This window comes from Orbicella franksi, chromosome 3 (genome assembly GCF_964199315.1).
Source record: "Orbicella franksi chromosome 3, jaOrbFran1.1, whole genome shotgun sequence".
NCBI classification, from domain to species: Eukaryota; Metazoa; Cnidaria; class Anthozoa; order Scleractinia; family Merulinidae; genus Orbicella; species Orbicella franksi.
The window spans coordinates 17,119,655-17,140,773 of NC_138147.1; the positions used below are offsets into that span (position 1 = coordinate 17,119,655).

At 39.3% G+C, this 21,119-nt stretch overlaps 2 protein-coding genes across 2 annotated transcripts in view; both read right to left on the reverse strand.

Moving 5' to 3' along the window:
- Positions 1-21,119, reverse strand: part of LOC145481582 (TP53-regulated inhibitor of apoptosis 1-like) — a 137,451-nt gene that overhangs the window by 109,887 nt on the left and 6,445 nt on the right. The window lies entirely within an intron of this gene.
- LOC145481555 (polyphosphoinositide phosphatase-like) lies at positions 1,588-19,559 on the reverse strand. Its single transcript, XM_081460050.1, has 27 exons — positions 19,140-19,559; positions 18,944-19,042; positions 18,521-18,653; positions 17,441-17,495; positions 16,661-16,768; positions 16,399-16,449; positions 14,851-15,566; positions 13,811-13,911; positions 13,227-13,352; positions 12,892-12,931; positions 12,374-12,471; positions 11,825-11,958; positions 10,678-10,723; positions 9,999-10,069; positions 9,447-9,501; positions 8,920-9,009; positions 8,545-8,603; positions 8,098-8,172; positions 7,764-7,855; positions 7,113-7,257; positions 6,640-6,698; positions 5,734-5,899; positions 5,044-5,112; positions 4,561-4,720; positions 3,996-4,075; positions 3,422-3,493; positions 1,588-2,916 (listed from the first exon to the last, which is right to left on the reverse strand). Exons 1-27 carry the CDS (start codon positions 19,197-19,199, stop codon positions 2,739-2,741), a joined length of 3,138 nt encoding a protein of 1,045 aa, XP_081316176.1. The 5' UTR covers positions 19,200-19,559; the 3' UTR covers positions 1,588-2,738.

Consider the following 21,119-nt stretch of genomic DNA (forward strand, 5'->3'; position numbering starts at 1 on the left):
TCTTGTTTGTGGACGGTGCGTGAAAACCGCGTTTTTAAACTTTGAAGTCGGCTGTTTGATGGCCATCTAACTTGTGACGTCACCGGTTGTATTATTTCATGTTCAGTACTTTCATGTCGCAAATTAAGGCACATAATCTAGCCACATAGTGAAAATGGGATCCATACCAGTGAATATGGGTGCTTGATTCACGCCACTGAGATATCTAAATTCAAAGTAAATTCTTAAGAAGCAACCTTTAGAAAAATCATGCTGTGGCATTCCGGGAAAGTTTTGACATTGAACATTCTTCTTCACGATTACGGCGCGTATGGCCTCACTCAGACGTTTCAACGACGCATTCAGGAAAAGCCTCTTCAGTAATTCAACGGTCTTAGTTTGAACGCTTTTTTGTAAATCAACAGGCGACTTGGTGCCTAGGACTAGACCATAAAGGTAAAGTCTACATACGAGCCGAGTGGCCCATCAGGCCGGAGCTTATCCCGGTTTCCGTAGCATGAAGCGACTAGGAGTATTTCGACCCCCCCTCCCCCTTGATGGGATACTAGTCCATCGCAGGGTTACCCCCAGCGTTAAGTTCGCCGGTAGCCATTTATACACCCAGGTGGAGAGAGGCACTGTGAGAGTAACATGTCTTCCCAGGAACATAACGCCAAGTCCCCGGCCTGGGCTCGAACCCAGACAGCTCAGTCGACCCGGAGACGAGCGCACTAACCATGAGGCAACGGCGCCTCTCAGGACTAGACCATGCTATTTGTTATTTCTTGTCCTTGTACGTTTTACGCAAAAGCATCAGACAACACAATGAGAAGGCATGACGTAACGGATGAGGAAGGGCATAAGAGAACCCAATGCAAGAGGAACATAGAGGGAACGAACCTACAGAGCATGACGGCACGTCCACCGAGAAACACAACGAAAAGCCCGGGAACATCGCACGAAATGCACGAGGAAAAGCGTTGATAACATGCGGTGTAATGAACGAGAAAACGCATAAGCAAGCCCACACCAACTGCACAAGGTACGTAGGAGGGAGCGAACCCATCCGGACACATCGACGAAAGCACTGGTTTGTGACTTATAGCAGAACGCACAAGAGGGCGCATAGCGGAACGTATGGAAAGCATAGTGGAACACACGAGAAAACCTAAAGCGTTACAGACGATGAAAAGGCAAGAGGAACCCAGAGACTATTCACGGAAGAGTAATAGTGAACCTGTCAGAGGGTTATTGAAAAATTCAGCCGGGGATGGGGGGTCTGGGTAGAGGAACGCATAGTGGGACACACAGGTAGCGTTTTTGAGAACGAACGATATAATGGGTAAGCAAACGATTAGACAGCTAAGAAAACACACGGGGAGTGTAGAAACCCTCCGGTAATACACGAAGGAACGCAACGAATTTTGTAAAGCGAATGCATTGGAAACGCAAAGAAACACAGGGCGATGAACGCACCAGAAATGAAAGAGGACACGCCAGGGAACGAAATACTTATGGGGAAGACTGAAGCGAATAGACGGGGAACTAAGAGGGAACCTTCCAGAAACGCATGGGCCGGGGAATGCACTATGATGTGAAGAGGGAACACATGCTGACACAGGTTTTTATTTAAAAAATACTTCGTTTTATCAAATCGACAGAGTTGTAAATATCACCTTTAGGAAAGCTAATATCACAAAGACGTCCACATCCAGAAACCTATGGCTACACAAGCTACAAATACTTGAAATTAAAATTAAAATTTCCAATTACAAACACCTGAACTACATCTCGCACCGCCAACATCATCCCAGGGTCGTCGAGCAACACCCTGGAATGATGCTGTGATGTGGAAATAATGAGAAGAGAATTACTCAAGAAAAATAATAAATTTCACTAATTTTCATACTATTTTTTTCTATAAAATACAATTATTTTTCTAGGCCAAAACGTAATGGCAATTTTATTTATAAATTTAACTTCAATTTCATAACTCTGTTTTATATTTTTCTTGTAATTGTAACTAGAAGCTCTAATAATACTATCTTGGTTGAATATGTTTAGCTTAAATCTTTCCGTGTTAATCACTCAAATTTACAACAAACGACTACACTCTGAAAAATGTCGTCATACAGCACTAGGATATTACGGACAGATCCTTTCAGTCGGATTCGAGTACCCTTTTGGAAGGCTTCAATCAAACAATCGTGAAGTTTTTGCCGTTTTTATCATCCAATCAAAAAAGCAATGAGCTCAAAAACTTGTCATCTTGTCATCATGGCGCGATCAGTTCTCGACAAGTTCAAGACAAAACGTCGGGCTCAGTCCGGTGGCGGAGACCAGAATAGGCCCTTTGCACGATCCGGTCACATGGTACGGATTTAATTATGCTGGGACGCAAGTTACACAGTGGGACTTTCAAAACAAAGGAAAGTCGAGCTAGAATGGTACGAATTCCTTTGTTTTGGAAGTCCCGCTGTGTAACTTTCGTCCCAGCGTAATAAATTCCGTACCATGTGACCGGATCGTGCAAAGAGCCTAGTCACCACCACATAGTGCTTGTTCCACTGACACTACTGAATATTCTGTCATGTGATTTTGGAAGACGTTCATTTAATTCCAAAAAATACACACTAAGACAGTCTAAGACTGCTCACTGTAACAGTTCAGTGTGGAGTCCACTCTTAGTGAAAGAGGTTGCTTACGTCCAAAACTATATTTCTTGCAAACTCGTCCATGATTTTCTTTTTTTCGTTTGCTTACTGATAGTTCTTGCTTACGTATTTCCTATAAACCTCAACGCTGACCGGTGACGGCCAAAAACGACCATTTTTTCCAGCATGTATGTAAGCTTTGTACAGAGCTTCAGACGGGCGGTCCACTGTGGGAGGCCTGACTTTGTGATTACAGTCCAACGTGAAGGGTTTGTGTGTTGCCCTAAGACACCAAACACAAAACACTGAGTAAATGTGCCGAAGTTCTGTGGATTTTTCAAAGTGACTGTAGGTACGTAATCCAAGAAGAAATGAACGTCCATTTGGTTATAAAGTTCCTAAATGGTGAAAAAATAACCGATTTTCTATTGACTATCGAAATTGCCACTAATGTGTTTGGTTAACGATTTGTATTTATCAAGCTCTTCAATTGGTTAAAAAAGTACTTGTCCAGTCAGAGTCAACCTTTGGTTTTTCAACTAATCAGGAATTGAATTACGCGCATTTTCCCGCGCCTACCACCGGCTACGCATTTCGGATTCGAATTGTGATTGGTTTATTGAGCTGTATTTCCATTTCTTGTGATTATTTGATTCTTTGACAATTTCTTTGACTTAAGTATACGACAGTTATTAGAAAACCATTAATATGGCATTAAATGATACGATCAGTTTTGATCTACAGAATTCCTATTATAATCATAAATGTACTTCAAGAGATAAGCTTACCAGTTGTAACGAATGTGCTTTACTCCAGGGTTTTCCTTATCGGGTAGGGCAGTCTTTCCGAATTGAACAAACCTGCCAAACAATTCAAACGAACATTTTTATTATCTTCGATTCACAATTTCTTGGAAAAGCAGCCGGGGGAGGCTGCGCAGTCTAATGGGTTTATCCTCAGCGTCTTGGCCTTTAGATCTAGCAGTTTGGGTTGGACTTCTTGATGGAGGGGGGGGGGGGGGAAGAGGGGCTCGCTGTGCCCCTCCCCACCCAGGTGTACGTAAATTCGTACCGGTACACTGTTATTGAAACTTGACAGATAGCTGGCTGGATAAGCATCCCATCCGCAGGTACAGTTCAACCTCTATTAAACGACCACCCTCGGGGAAAAAGGATAGTGGCCGCTTAAAAGGGGTTGGCCGAGGTAAAACAATTGAAAATCCCTCATCGGGACTGAGTTGATTACTGGCCGCCTAATCGGGGTTCGACTGTAGTTGCGACACCCTTAGTCACCCGACACTATATATCCTGGTGTTAAGAGCCGGCACATGGGAGGTAAGCAGCGCAATAATAATGTTTTTACCTATCATAGCCCTCCATACTCTGTTCCTTTGGTTCCTTCAGTCCAACACCATACACATCTTGCATAGACGGCAACAACTCCTGATGAACAAAATAACACAATAACACACATCCTACTTCCCTCCGCATATGTTTGACAGCCATCTCTCCCAGAATTACTTTTCACTTAACATCCCACAATAGTCTTAACACTACATTGGAACTCCGTTAATCCGGTCACCAACAGACCACAAAAATCTGGCCGTATTAACGGGATGGGGGATTAAACGTGTTTTACAAATAAGAAAATGACTAAGGTTTTTTGGGGGGGCAGCATAAAGTGGTCGTAATAACGAGTAGGTTCCATGTACTTCTTACAAGAATGTTACTTACGATGAGCAAGAAAATTACGTTTCTTGGTTGTAATTTATTGGTTGATGTATTTTTCTTTCCCGCTTTTTATCCCATATTCAAGTAGGCGGGCAATCTTGACCAAAAACCAAATTCTCCCGAGGACAATGAAAGAAAATGTAAAAAAATGTATAATAATAGTTATGACAAGTTAAACTAAACACAACACTGCATACCTGAAAGGAGACATAGCAAGTGCTGGTACTGTTGTTCTTTTCTTGCAGAGATATGGCTGAGCTGTCATCATCAGAGCTGGAGCCATCATCACTGCTATCATCCACACTAAGCGGCTGGGGTGCTGCACCCACTGCTCGGCGAGTAGGAACAGGGCGTCGGCTACAGTGAATAAAAGATATTAAGCAAATAACACAAGAGTTAGGCTAGTAAACTAATCAAAGAAACACGATACAAAAACGTTTTCTTTTACTTAAACCGTTAACACCAAAGGTTATTTATCAAGGTTCTCCAAAATCAGAGATTTAGTTCAATTTATTCCAAAATTGGCTTTAAACGTCTGTTTTAGGGTGGAGTAAGTCAAAATATTTCACTTTTCTCTGGGATAGCAATCAATGTACGCTGGAATTAATATCGACAGCAGCAAATTAAGGTGTCAAACTTTATCAACATATCAACTAATTTTATCATACAAAATTGCTTACCCAGTGGACTTTGCAGGCGCTCTCACCACAAAAGGACTGTGATTATGCGCAGTTGGTGGCATAAAATCTCTAGAAAATAACACAAAAAGTCATTTGTATTTACGATTCTTTTCCATACAGAAATGTTAAAGGGTGTACACATAACTGTGAATTACATCGCCATTCTGTACTTTCCTGTATGTAGGGAGAGCGGGAGAGCCGGGGGAAAAATATTTGATTCGAGTTGTAAACGAAAGCCAAACATTTCCCGTCTGGCCAGACTAGAATATACGTTGGTGTCCGAGTGTCTTTTCTCGACAAGTTTTATTGTTGTTGTCCTCATGTAAATTGATGCACTTCATTTGTAGTTTTTGAGCACGTCGTCTTCAACACATTTCTGCGCTTGCATACTTCACAGTAAAGTTAAGCATGTCGGATACACGACCATATAATACGCGATTTTTCGGGACCTTTTCTATGTGGTAACGCGTGGGACCGTATTGCTCACATGGTAATATATCCCCTTTGGCCGTAAATTTCCAAAAATAATCCTCCGGCTCATTTAAATTTCACAAGAATATTTTTCAAGAGGGGAGAGGAAGGGGATTATGCGGTTCTGAGAATTTCATCGCACAATGTCGTTTTTCTCACCACCCACTTGCTAGATAATACATTGATACTGTAACGAAATAAAAGATTCTCATCGCATACCTACAGGACTTCTGCATTAGATGAGGATACAGAGACTCTAGGACGGTCAAAACATACGGTTGATAATACTCTGAAAACATGTCGACCAGTTCATGATCTGCTGGGTCCGAGTAACGTCTGTTTTCTTCGTTTTCTTCGATGTTTTCCGCCTCATCCGAAGGCGATTCTAGAAAACACAATAATGGATTTCTTCGGTTACCGTGTACCTTCAGGCGTGTCTCCTGTACAACGGTTGTAACGCCTCAGGAATACTCTAACCTCTACATGAAATTAATGCTTATAGATCTGACTATTCAAAAACTTTATCAGTTAAGATTTCCAGAAAATGATTTATCGAATTTTCCGCGAAGTCTAAACTGGAAAATATAACTAATTTTTTTAATTTCTAACTCAACACGATTCCGATAGGTCAGTACGGTCCTGTCTGTGGAATTCTTGGACAAGAGTGAAGGCAATTTACCTTTGTAGTGCCTGTCTATACTCAGGTTAATATGTATTGCGAAAACTTGATGGCGAAACTGGACGAAACGCTAAGTGCATCTTGCAATGGACTAGGAACCCATAGAGTGTGAAAACTAACAGTCGGTACGTGCTTAAGACTTTGACCTCTTGGCCTGGGAGCAGACGTTACTAGCCTACACTTGGATTGACGTGCGATTCCAAAACTAATCTATTTTCTCATTCTCACCATCACTGGCATGTTTTTGCACCAAGTCGTGATTGGTAGGTTCGATTACCAGCTGCTGTTGGGATATGAGACCGTGCAATTCGAGAGAGGGGCGGAAATCGAGCAAACGTGAATGGTTAACGGCTCTGTTTGAGAGCATCATGCTTGGTTCATCGGCGTTAGACTAAATTTCATTACTGCAGTAAAAAGATCATACTCCGTTTTGAAATTATACCAACCGTCAGGAGTAGGGTGAGGTAAAGAGTTGACCACTGACTGATCCCACCACTTAGTGTAACTGAGAAGGAAAGGAAAAAAGAAAGAAAGCTGTACGTTATCTGAAGAATTGAAGAGACCAAAAACACCGTTGTCTGTAGCCTAAGCAAAGAGCTCTGTCCTCTGTTGCTCAGTTCTTCCTACGCTCCAGGGACGTGGCAGACTGGACCCAAAAGGTTCCACACCGATGACGTAGCTATACGAAGATACGCGCCGTTTCTCTGATTGGTTTTCGCTGAGTTTTGACACTTCGCGGGCAAATAACATCTAATCCCCAGTCAAAGACAATATCCATGGCTCTTCCACATCAAGTCAACAGTATGCGTTTTTTTTCGGGTGGAATCTCAGATGTTTCTCATGGAAGGAGACAAGCAAGGAAAGAATCGAGCGAACGATTCTGGTTTGTTGCTGGACACGTCGTCTTTGCTTATATTACCTTTTTCTGTTTTTAGAAGCTCTTAGGTCCCAAGTTGTGTTGTGATGTAAGTAATAATCACTTGGTAATTCCCAGATGTTGTGTTTCTCCTGCAGCGGTGAAAATATTCCAAGAAACAGATTCATGGCTTGCTGTTTGTCGGCATCTGCAAAGTACAATACAAACTGAGACAGTTACACGACGTGTAAAGCTATAGGAAGCGCGAGGAGTTATGGTCAGTGCGCTGGATTTCGGATTCAGCAGTCCGGGTTTGAGTCTTTGCCGCGGCCATTATATTGTGTTCTTGGGCAAGACACTGGACTATCTTTCAGTGCCTCTCGCCACCCAGGTAAAAATATCGCCAGATTAAGAGACATACAGCATTTAAAAATGCTGGAGATAACCCTGCGATGGACTAGCGTCCCATCCAGGGAAGAAGAGAAGAATATACTCCGATGACTCAAGTCACGCGACAAAACGTCTCGGTACAGGACCGAAAGTTCAAAACCACAGAAACCGGATATATACGCAGGCCTGTTGGGCCTCTAGGCTTTTTTTGTTACAAAGTAACAAAAAGAAAACAACAACAACGACGACGACGACGACGACAAAAAACAACAACAACAACAACGACAACAACAACAACAAATAAATGGGTAGAAAGTCTCTCACCGGTGAAAGCGTTGCTGTAGTAACGAGATACAGTCTGCATGATGTCCCTTGAGTGAGATGTAAATGGTGACACTTTGCGATAGGTGCGAATGCTAAAAAGAATAAGATCGTGACAAATTGGATTAGATGTCAGTCTCGCCTCAAAATACTAATTCTCCAAACTAATTGCCACACATTTCTTCTGACGCTCCTTTTCAGAATTTGGTGAAACATTAGAAGAATTCCTCTATTAATAATTTTCTTCACTTTCATTCATCACCTTTCTGCTGGACAATGTGTTTGATATCTTCAGGAGTGATAAAAGTACATAATTCAAGAAAAACAAGCCCCTTACCCATGAACAAGCTGTGATCCACCATACTGTAGCGCAAGTGTGTCGCCGTGAGCCTCATAGAGATCTTCTAAAATCCTAATAAATATTGCAATAAATGCACCAATTCATAAATCACCTTATTCCAGAAACCAAAGTACCATATGTTTACAAATATGCAAATTATAAACAGAGTAATAAATTTCTCAAACAACAAAACTGCCTAAAGTAAATAATTTGAAATAAATTACAGCGAAAATTACCTGCTCAAATGATTTGGAACAATAACGTTTCAAGCATAAGCCCTTCATCGAGCTAAACTAAATGATCTTTTTTTTCAGAAACTAATCGGAAAAAAAACTAAAATTCTCCGGAGGCAAGGTCGTAAAGAATATGTGCTAAACATGCTACTCTTGATGTTGTACTGTCTAATTAAAAGAAGACAGGAGCCCAGGAATTGATTAAACATACCTTACGGCATCCGAGTCAAACTGCACAAATGGTTTGTCAATCACTCCTAATGCATGCAACTAGATAGAACATAAACATGATTTAGTATGCAGCAGCATGCAGTTGATCCACCAACAAAGTACTCTAGATGAACTTTGTCGTGGACGATTTTTGTCATAAGAATGCATCAATTAAAACCTCGTACCCAGGGTCTCTCTTCTTCCCAGGTTGAGAAAGCATGAGACTGGGAGGAACATTGTGGGAACTTCTCCCTTTTCATGAACAGCGTGACTAGCACAGGACTTGTTATTAGTGATTTGAAGCTGAATCACTTAATTTGTTTAGAAATAAACAAATAGATATATGCAAATTATTTACAATCAAAAGCATTTATACCTGAAAACCAAGAGCGCATTTGCCGACCATGAACTGAGCAGTGTTGGTTCTGTCCAGACAATCCACGCAGTTTGTCCTAAGCACGCCATTCTAGCAAAGGAAAAACAGAAACATGTGTCACTAAAATATAAAGTAATCGTGGGAATATGTGTAGATGAGAAAAAGCAGGAACTGTGACAACTAAGATGTATGTAGGCAAAGAAATGATGGAAAATGTTTGTTACACTTGGTGGAATATGAGAAATAATTCATGGGTGACTCAAGCTAACCCAAAAGAGAATTCCAGATTGTGAGGAAGATGAACAGATGTGGAGGTGTGCATGTCATGGAAACAGGAACTGCACAAGGAACACCTTGGAATGGAATCAGAATGTTGCATAATCTGAAGAAAGTTTATTACAGTCAAAAATGCAAAGATCAGAGATCTGGGATAAGAAGAAAGGATGAATATCAAGGATTTACCAGTAGGCAGAGAACCAGAGAAGGCGATAAAAACATTGACCATATGATACAAGACAAGTACATACCTGTTCTCTGCCGAGACAATCATCTGAATAGCCAGTGCCATACATGCCTGTCAACCTAAAACATAGGGTTTATATTTCTAAGTGTTGCCTAAAAAGAGAGTTCACAGTATTATCTTTAACAGGAAAGATGTTCTCATAGGTCAATGCTGTTGATTTTTGTCTGGCTCATCACCTGACAGTTTCTTATTATTTTGATACGTTAAAGAAGGTACAGGTGGCTAGGATTGCTAATGTGGGTCATGTAGGTTTCATGACTGTTTCCCATATGCTGATATATAAGTCATCATATCAACCTTTATCATAACTTTATTATTAACAAGGTATGGTTAAGGCAAAGGGGTCAAGCTAAGAGGCCCATTTGGCCAGAGCCTATCCTGATTTCTGTAGCATGATGCAACTAGGAGTATTTCTACTCCCCCTGGATGGATTATGCTAAACACAATGTCCCCAGCCAGGGCTCAAACCCGGACCACTTGGTCCAGAGACAAGCACACTAACCATGTGGCAACCACGCCTCCAACTTAACAAGGTATGCAAGAGCATTAATTGTACCTTGAATCTTTTCTGATCTGGTTGCAGTACAATTCTTGTCCACTGTGGAAAAACCCAGTGGATTTGAAAACCTGACGGAATTTTATTCATTAGTACATGATTCATAAAATAGAAGGATATATGCCACTAACACATTACTTTACTTAGAACTGAAATCAAACTGCACTAAGTCAACATGATCATTAACAAGATAGGGTAACACAACATCACTCATCGATAGTTTCAACAAATCAGAGTAGTACCTATAGCGTTATGTTTCCCCTCACAGTATTCAATACATGTAATATACGTGAAGGGAGAATTTTTTACATTAAGTTAAATCCACTACTATGGAACCTCAGTCTTAAATTGGACACACAAAGAAACAATATGGTTCTATCTTCTCAACAAGTGCAGATTCCCATCACCAGAATTTTATCACAATTACAATCGGAGTATCAGGACCCTAACATTTAGACTTGAACAAGTTTCTTTAACTAGCTTATTGGCACTCTACTGACGTACTGATTTTATTAAATTTTAGATTTCTTACCAGATTATTTTATTACAATTTGGGTTGCGCCTTGCATGGGATACTTTTCCTGTTTGCGCAATCCATTTTGGTCATTTTATTTCTACTATTGACTTACTATATGTGTATATATTTAACTTATGGGACCAATAAAATTGATAAACAAACCTCATCAGCAATGACAGTTAGCTTCTCCATCACATTACAGTCTTTACTGTTGTCAAAAAGAGATTTACAGTATTCAGAAAATTTGGTAAACCAAGGGTGCTCTAATAGAATGCTGCTTAAGGCTTCATTTCTATTCAGAAACTTCTTTTACAACACACCCAGTAATGCTTCACACAGCGCATGTTACAGACCAGCTGCTGCAATACTGAGTAACAGTTTTTCTAAATACGCTACCTGATTATTATTGTGTTATTTATTAATAATAAATTATCAATTATTAATACATCCTGCTTTTCTATTCCCTACTTGCACAAATCCCATAATACACCTCTTTTACCCCCCAAACATTTGCATAGGCATTGTTTTAGATTGCTCTTGGGACATCTTCATGTCCCAGGAGAAATTGCAAACAATGATTATGCAAACTTTTTTTTTGAAGGGAGGGGGAGGGGGGGGGGGTTAAAAGAGGTGTATTATGGGATTTGTGCAAGTAGAGAATTGAGGGAATCATAAGCCCAACTGGTTTTTATTAGGTTTCTTGCCATTTGTTTATTTATTTTTCCCATGTAACTAAATTGTTGATTAGTTTATGTACATGTCAAATGATAAATAAATAGGTAAATAAATAAATTTGTAAATAAAATAAATAAATAAATAAACAAATGTATTGCTCAAGCCTTTTCACCTTGTAATTTAGACCTTTGTTGTATTACATAACCTTAATCTCAATATTTCTGCTTTGTATACAAGTCGCTGTTCTCATAACTCGCAACCATTGTAAATAGCTTTTTAGTTTTTAATTTTTAACCGGAGGAAAGCCGAACGGCTGAAACGTCATCCATTAAACTCATCCAGAACAGTCAAGAGTTGGTCTCTTCGTCGCATCTTTAATGTACACTAAATTACAAATTCATGTCGAGACATTGTATCCTGCGGATCTTCCTACTGGGAGTTCATCGTTAAGTAAACCAATTTTACACTGTTTAAAGAAATGTATCAATATAGAACTGTGTATGTACCACAAGAGTCATTAAAGGGATTATGTGAATAAGTTATGAAGCATAACTGTAAAAGGGCTGTTTAGTACAACTAGTTGCAGGTGATAAACTAATGCTTTGACAAGACAGAAGACATTGCCTAGACTGACCTCTTGTTGTATCTAGCCATGTCCCATGCTTTGTACTGTATGGCATGCTGTGCTGGTAAAAACTGGTTCAGGTAAATCACGGCCCTCTCCAGTTCTTCACTAAGAATCTGCTCATGTCGCTTCTTTTCCTTCTTCTAAAAAATTAAAAGGAAATTTGAGTTTTGCATTGAAGTTAACAAACAAGATGAAAGTGATGATGGAATTCTTCTCTAGATGTTGAGGAATGGTAAGAAAGGTAAAGTCTGCATGTGAGCTCAGTGACCCCCAGTTTCTGTAGCATGAAGCAACTAGGATTATTTCTACTCCCCCTGGATGCAATGCTAGTCCATCACAGGGTTGTCCCCCCAGCATTAAATTTGCCAGTACCCATTTATACACTTGGGTGGAGAGAAGCACTGTAAGAGTTAAGTTTCTGGCCCAAGAACACAACACAATGACACTAGCCAGGGCTCAAACCTGGATCACTCAATCCAGACGTGAGCATATTAACCATGAGGCCACCGCACCTTAACAGCTGCTAACTAAAGGAATATGAAATAAAAATCTCACCTTGACAAGATTAAGAATGACCACAGGAGCTCCAAACCTTTTCAAGAGTTGATTGAAATGCTGACCGGCAGCTGAGCAGAATGGATCTGCACGGTCAACTAAGAGAAAATGCAAGTGAAACTTAATTGAACACCAAGAAGAGGATCTGTGTTGTGGCACTCAAAAGCTAACCCTGTCAAACTCAGCATCAATATGTAAAATCTTCATACTTGTCTGCTTTCATTTTGTTGAATACATGTACTCTGGGTAGAGCATAGTTTAATTTCAAGGGTTTTTTTTTCTTTGGCAGTTACACCTATTAATCAACTTCTACTGATTCTGTGTTCAGGTTTAAGAACAGAATTTATCATTGGATCATTCTGGGTGATTTTAGAGTAACTCTGCATAACAAGAGTAACACTGGAGTATCAATGGAAATTCCAATACTTACAGATAGCAGAGATATTGATTTATACACTGTATCTGTATTTATAAAACACATTGGATATTAGTTAAAAGATACAGAACAATGTACTCACCAATTATTTGTGGTTTTGGCACCATAACTTGCTTCACCTCCTGAAAAAAGGGAAAAAAATTCAACTGACAAAATATGACCTTTCGTTACTAAATGGTTGGCAACTTCAGTGTTAAGAGAAGTCCATATTAGTCACGTTATATGTAATGAGTTGTGCCCCTACTACTGCATCAGGATAACAATATATCCTCTAGTTGATGTCACAATAACAATGCCTTTAGTTAACACTGTGCAGCCATAAACAGAACTTGATCACTACTCTTTTACAGATGTTGCCTAAAACTACAAAACAAGTAAGAGCAAAGTAAAGCTATGGAAAGTTAGCATTTCCTTTACCTGTGACCAGAAGGAAGGAACCGATCCTCTCAGCTGGACATAAGATGTAAATCTGCCGCTCTTGAATGACAGTACTGAGGCATCATGGACAATCTGTTCTGTCTCAACTTCATTAGCTACATTTCCCTAAATAAGCAAACTTTACGGTAAATAACCAATGAATGTTTCTGGGTGATGAGATAGTGACATACTTTTTTTTTGCCTTTCCCTTTACTCCTTTTCTATCTTTTTGCTGCAGTTTTTGATCTTCTACTGGGCTTGCTTCCAGTTCCTCAGAAAGTATCAGTGACATGGGAAATTCTTACCACAAAGTACTCAGTAGCCAAGTGTAGTTAAGGAAAATTTTGCTACATGTTTTCACTCAAATTTCTAAGCATTTTTGTGGATAATTCATGGTCAATCACTCTGATCTGGGTATCACTGGAAAGATTTTTTCCTACTGCAAAACTCCGTCAGAAAGGGAACAAAGGCCAACGATCATCATGGGCGGTTACAGGTGGCACATGCATCAACCAGACAGAACCTCTTAAATAATAGGAAAATATTACAATACTGGCTACCATACATAACAGTAAGGTACGGACCTCATCATTAGCTCCTCTCTTCAAAAATCTGGTTCCAGCAAACTCCTTTGACCTTCGCGCTATCAGTGTCACATATATAGGTCGTCCATAAACACAAATATCTATGTACCACATGTTAAGAGTGTTTAGGGTTACTCATAAACTATATATAGTGAAGAATGATCATCGCAGTAAATTTTCAAATTTAAGCAATAGGAAAGAAGAAGCCTGAAAAAAAATCAGGGCTTCAATGGGATTTGAACCCGTGACCTCCGCCATACCGGTGCGATGCTCTACCAACTGAGCTATGAAGCCACACATTGGGAGCGAGGTCAATTAATTGAGTTCATATCTTCCCGTGAGGAGTGAAATGATGTGAAGTATATATGAAATAATTCATATTTGAACTGTGGTTGTAGATAGTGAAGAATGATCATAGTAGTAAATTTTCCAATTTGAATTGCTTAAATTGGAAAATTTACTGTGATGACCATTCTTCACTATCTACAACCGCAGTTCAAATGTGAATTATTTCATATATACTTCACATCATAAACTATATAATTATAGCTATTTTCAAAAGATAAATTTAAAATAAATTATTTTTGTTTATCAAAGAACATAAATGTAACAGGTGTACATGAACATAGGAATAAGTACATTCTGTTACTTTAGGTTCACTTGTCCACCCAAACATATTCATTAGCAAATTCAAAATATTTTGCTTGGACACTCGTGTTGAACACAGGGGATTCTTAAGGGCCAGACAATGGGTAAATTGGCTGTGAACATAACCTCCCTTCTTCTGGCTTGAAATCACAATGAAACCACCATGAATAGGCTCAATTCCAACCTGCTGTTCCGGAAATGAGCTGATTGCTCCTCCCCCGAACTAACAATGAGTTGATTTTCACAAGTAAGTTATAATAAAGGCGCTAACAGAACTTTCCAGAACACTGATTAGGATTAAATAAAACCACTGAATCCAAAAGGTCCTATAAAATGCAGTCTGCTCATTCTCAGTTATATTACTAAGTACAAACATTCAAACGAAAGGATACCAGATTGCCCGACAAAGCCATTAACAATGTGGAGAATCCAGTCAGGGTCGACTGCACCCTCAAAGCCACACAGTAAATGTCGGTTCCATGCAAACTTGGCACATGACTTGTTCTTGCTCAGGAATACCTTTTCCTTCCTTTGTCTCAGTTTCTTGCATTCTGGACAACTAGTTACTTTACTAGTGTAACTATCTTTGACAGGATCATCAGTACTTGTGTTAACCTCTGTTTGAACCTCTGAAATATGTGTGCTCTCTTTTGCTGGCAAACTAGTAATGTCATCAATAGAATGGCACTGTTCATTTCCATTTGTATTCGTGCTTGTACTTGCACTGTTTTCATCACTATTACTGGTGAGCCTACTATTAAAATTTCCATCATTTTCTTCCTTCTCAGTGCTGTCTGGTATCACATCACTACATTGCACTTGTTCATCACCAGTGCTTATATCATTCTTTAATTCACCTGCAGAGACTGGATCACCACATGGTGTAGTTTGATCAAGCATTCTGTCCTCATACGACACCCTGGGTTCAGATCTGTCCTCTACAGACTGAGTAAGGCCTGCAGAAGACAAAATGTCCTGTGCTGCTTCTTTGTCAAAGTGATTACATGGTCCCCAAGCTTGACATGAATCTGTCGGTGCGGGGTTAGGCTTGGGGTTAATGATGGGAGCCATTTGATGCTGGAGATTATGCGTCAAATCGTAACTGTAACTGTGGGAGAAAAATGAGCATATTTCAGGCAAACATCACTACAATAAGCAAGAAGGAGCATGGGAAAAAGTTTATAGAATATTAAGCTCACCAGTTGATAGTCAAAAGTAGCTAAGCCTCTCAGACAAACTGGCTTGTAGCTCTCTGAACTTAACTCCAGTTTCTAGTTTCTGTAGTATAAAGAGGCTAAGAGTATTGCTACTCCCCCCTGGATGGAATGTTGGTCCATAACAGGTTACTCCTCAGCATTCTGTCAGGTTGCCCCAACAATTTGCCTCAACCCATTAATACACTTGGGTGGAGAGAGGCACTGTGAGAGTATACTGTCCTGCCAGACCCCAGCCAGAGCTAGAACCCAGACCGCTTGATTCCGAGACCAGCATACTGACCAATAGGCCACTGAACCTCCCACCATTCCTTGATAGAACATCTTTAAAATAGTAAACTTAACCAATTTAGGAAGTCAAATTTAGTTTATAAAGAACCTGTTGTGCTCGGAGTTGGTAGGCAAGTGAGCCATGACAACTGGTACAAGAAAAAATTAAACACAAAGTCAAATTTGTTATGCAAAGTTTGATGCTTTTGACTGTTTCACAAGGCCTTCTTCAGCAAGCAAATAATTTACATTTCACACAGTTGCTTAGATTTTAAAGTTTTCAATTTTTTTGTCAGTAATTTTTAAACAGGTAAAGTACTGACCATGTATTGCATTGGATTAAAAAGTGGCTGCACAAGAAGTTATCAAACTTGACTACTACTTCATTATCTTCACAGATTGAACTTGATTTAAAAGGTGTTAACTGGTCCTGAACAAATAGGATCATTACTGTACCTAAAATAAAAGTTACTTGAGAGATCAACATTTTGAAAGATCTTCACATATCTGAAACAAGAAAAGCTCGGTTAAAACAAAAAGAATATGTAACATTCAATGAGTTAAGTTGACCTAAACACTGCACAGCAACTGAAATGCATCAGACTTTTAATATCACTTCAACTGTGACACATGCGGTAGTCTGATCAGACTCTAGAATATTACATTTGCTACATTACATGATGAAAAATAAAACATGACAAATTTATATAGCACTTACTTGGATTCATCAGGGTGTTGGAACTTTTGTCTGACCAGTTCATTTGCAATTGGAATCAGCTTTGTGTCCTCAATCTTATAGATACTGTGTCCACCAATTTGAGCTTCCCTGAAATGTTTTTTTACCGCACATTTGAATAATTTTGTACCCTTAGGGCCGATTTACAGGGTACGACTTTGTCGCATGCGACAAGTTTACGACAGGCCTACGACATGAATTGTTTCCTGTAAATCAAACCTACAACTCGCTTACGACTGTTGTGTATGTCAAAAAAATGTTGTAGAATTTTAAAACACATTTTAAAATGCTGCGACAATCGTAGCTGAAATCGACAGAAAATGATGTATTTTGTGACAAATTTCTACTGAGTAGGGGACGAAGGAGAAGTTTTCTTGCATCAAAATGTTGGACGAGGTTGTCCTTGACTGATTCACATGAAGTTGTTTCTCGAAAAGTACTGAACGGATTAAAGCGAAAAACATCTCATTAGAAAGTTTTTTAAAAGCACAGGTCAACCATTAGTTAGAACTTTCACTCTGTAAATCCTGGTGCAAACTTTGCATATTTAATTTTGTAAATGAAAATGTTGTGCGTGTGTCAATTGTCCTAAGTCATGTAGTAGGCCTGTCGTAAGCTTGTTGCATGCGACAAAGTGGTACCATGTAAATCGGCCCTTACTAGCTTTTACTTATTTGATTAGAAAGAGGTTTTATCTTGTATCTCATCCCTGAGATCAGTATCAGTTTCTTGTAGATTTATGAGTTTTAAAGGTGAACTTACTTTCTTCTCTCTGTGATCAGTATAATATAGTAGCCTTCCAGAAATCGAACAAATCCTGCAGAAATATAATAATCAGGCTAAATTATGTGAAGTGAGTCACAGAAATAGCTTTAATAGCCAACATTGCCAAAACATAAAACTGCATCAATGAAAACTTTCTTTATCATTGTTCGTCCTTGTAATTTAACATTTTCCTTTTGTTAATACAGTTGAAAATCCAGTTGCGACCACCTTTCATAAGTGAACACCTCTCCTCAGCGACCAGTTTTCTAAAATACCAAGTTTCCAAGTGAAATCACTATATTTGGAACTTCTAGTAAGTGACCACCTCTTGTAAGCGACCGCGACCACTTTTCGAGCTAAAAGTTTAAATTTTCTTTTGTTTTTAACCTCCCAAAAGTGACCACTTCACAGATAGCAGAGCAGAAATTAAATAATAAGGTGTTGTAACATTATCATATTCCTGGATAGTACAAGAGATGGAAATATTTCAATGGGAAACTGGATTTTTTCTCGAAATTGACTTTTTACATGAATAGAATATTTAAAGCATGAGCTAAGTCTCCACAGTTACAGTATGTTAACGAGTCAAAATTTTGATCTACTATGGTCTAAGCCCTTGTAAGCGGTCACCTCCTGTAAGCAACCACCTAGGCTTGACATTTTGAGGGCCGCTTTCGGGAGGTTCAACTGTATGTGTGGTTCCAAGAAATTCCTTTACGTACCCAGCCCAAGGTAGGTCATGGGGAATTCTGTGGGGGAGGAGAGGGCTGAGGGGAGGGAGTCTAAGTCAAACCAAACATCCCTCTACGAGAGGCTATGAGAAGGGTATGTATACATGTACCTTCTGCAGCGCAACCAGACAATTATTTGCCTTTTTGTCATCATAGATAATTCAGTAATATTACTAATCATGTGACCTATTATTTCTCATAGCCTGTATATTTTAAATCTATATTAAATTAGCAAATACCCTACAAGCAGTTTAGGTTGCTCAGAGTGGTTTCTCTCTTGTTCAGCATAGGAGCAACCAACAGCTTGCAGGATAATTAGTTAAAAGAAGTTAGCAATTAAACTCACCAACAATACCATAAGCAGATATACTCCTGTGTAGCCCTCTGTTTGTACTCTCGTAAGGTCTGTTCTTGTTTGGCAGGTTCCCTGCGTTAATCATTGATAACAAATCTTTGATCTGCCTTTGACTGTATTCCACCTAAAAGAAAACACAAAAATGTCACTGACTCATCTGACAAAGACGATGACGAGTAGGCAAGTAAAACAAAGCTTTGGTGTCCAGACATCCAGCTGTTCATGAGGTACTTACTGTTTTTATCACTCTGGATTTCATAGCTGTCTAGATGGCGAAATACCAGAAAATACTGTTTTTGTCGATCCTAGGCTCAGTATGGGATCAAACTATATCGACGTATGTCTACTCTAGAGTTTTAACATTAGATGTTTAAAACAACAAAAAAAAGTGGACTTCAATGAATTAAGACAAACCTTATCGTCGAAAAACACGAGTTCGTACGGTTCTGTTCTGTCGATCTTCAACACACGAAAGCGGGTTTCCGCATTATTCGAGCCAACGAGAAAGAATCTCTACGGAACGAAAGCAGAGCAAAGTTCAGAACAAAGACGGCTGTATAAAAATGTCATTCATGAGGCGCTATTCTCATTCCTGTAAGCTGATTCTTACCGCTTTCGTCTCGTAGAGGACAATTCGCTGAGTACAGCAAATGGAGTGGTGATCCGCCATCTTGGAAGATCCCGGGTACTTTCGTCCCCAGATCTCGCCGGGAGACTCGTATTTCAGTTTCGGCCGAAATTCCTTTTAAGGTAATTCCTCTGAAATAAAAGTGACAATAGATTTTTGTTCAAACTTTGTCCACTGAATATTTGTCATGTGATAACTTCAATTTTGAAATAAAAAAGGGGGGTGCCCATGCTCATTGAGGAGCAGTGAGGCATTGAAAATGCCCCATTTTTGCATTATTTAATGCTTATTATAAGAACGCATTCCCAGTAATTGTAACATCTTTGTAAGCCCGGATTCATGAGAACACGCATTAAACTACAGTCAATACATTGTGTCGGACCACAAATAAACGTTTAAGTTTGATTCGGACAGAAAGCTAAATCCTTGATTAACAATTGGAACCAAATTTCTTGACGTGTTTACCGACTGCAAAATAGAAAAGACCACAGTGTATTTGCTATTTTTCTTATCTATTCAATTTTCAGCAATAGAAATTAGATCAGTCTTTTCTCACGCAAAGCTTATGATTAGTTGATTACAACGACTGGAAAAAAAAAAAATTGGGGTGCCCATGCTCGTTAGTGAGCTAGAGCCATTTTTCAACTGACAGAGCTCAATATCAAGGCAAATCCGTCATGTTTTCAATATGCGCGTGCACAAGCGCGCGCTAATGACGCCATAAATTATGCGCAGTAAGGATGCGCAATGCAAATGTGAGGAATGACCTTAAGGACGGTGCCTACTTTTGTTAGCGCGCACACGTTCTGCGCATCACGCAAGCCATGGTTTAAGCGCCACGCGCGCGCTGGGGTTGACAGAAAAAAAACGCTATCGCGTACACGACTAAAATGAAAGCAAAATTTTCCTACTGCGCCCAAATCAAGTTTAATGAATCGAACCTGTACTTAAGCCAGGAACACCAGAATAGCAGCATATCGCTAACCACTGGCTGTTTACGTCTTCCAGCTGAAAACCTATAGTCAGGTGGCTTAACACAAAATTTAGGCTGGATCGTGACAAGAGTGATAAAAGTATGAAATTTGGCACACAGCTTGCTTATACTCTACCAAATGATATTAGAAGGGGCGCCCATGTCAATCTGCTCACGCTCCCGTTTTAGGGAGATTTTAGTTTTTGACCAAAATCAAGATATGTGATACCTGTGGTGTAAATCTATTTTATTAGCAACTGCAAAGAAATGCTTACAAAACAAGCACTTTTCAGTTTTTATATGTATTTGTGTTTTCTGATTCGTTTCCGATGCACTAGTGGCAAAGAAACATCTCTTTTAGTAGCACAGAAAAGACTCGAGCCCATGCCTCGCTCGTTCATCCAAGATGGCGGCCTCTTGTTGCTCTGCTGTATCTGTAAGTATCTGAAGAAAGTGTCAAAAATTCTTTGCAAAAGAACTTGAATATGCTCAAATTATGTAAGGAGGGTAGAAATAATATATTTTGTTTATCTATTAGAATAGTTTTAAGCGAGTTTAAGTGAAAACGTTTGTTTTACAAGGCTCCTGTTTGAATTGGCAGGACCAGTTCATCATGAAAGTAGTTTCTGTTAGAACTATACACAAGAAATCTTTTATTTTTTTATGTCTTTGGACATGATTTAATCCATTTTATTGTTTTATAACAGTGATTGGTTGTTGCAATCTAGAGAGCAGATCATTTTGGTTCTTATCATTTATCTCAGTCTGCGGGTACAACAAATAGTTAATTGAAAGAATTATAGGGAGAAAAACGGTAATTTTAATGAAAGTAATAAGGTTTCTCCACTGCAGAGTTGACTTTAAATCGGATTTATATTCTTCTAGGAGCTTTAATTTCAATGTCACTTGATTGGAAAAAGTGCATCATTTGTCAAGAGTCTACGAGAGAAGCATTAAGGGGGTATGGTACCCTAAAATATGGCGATGTT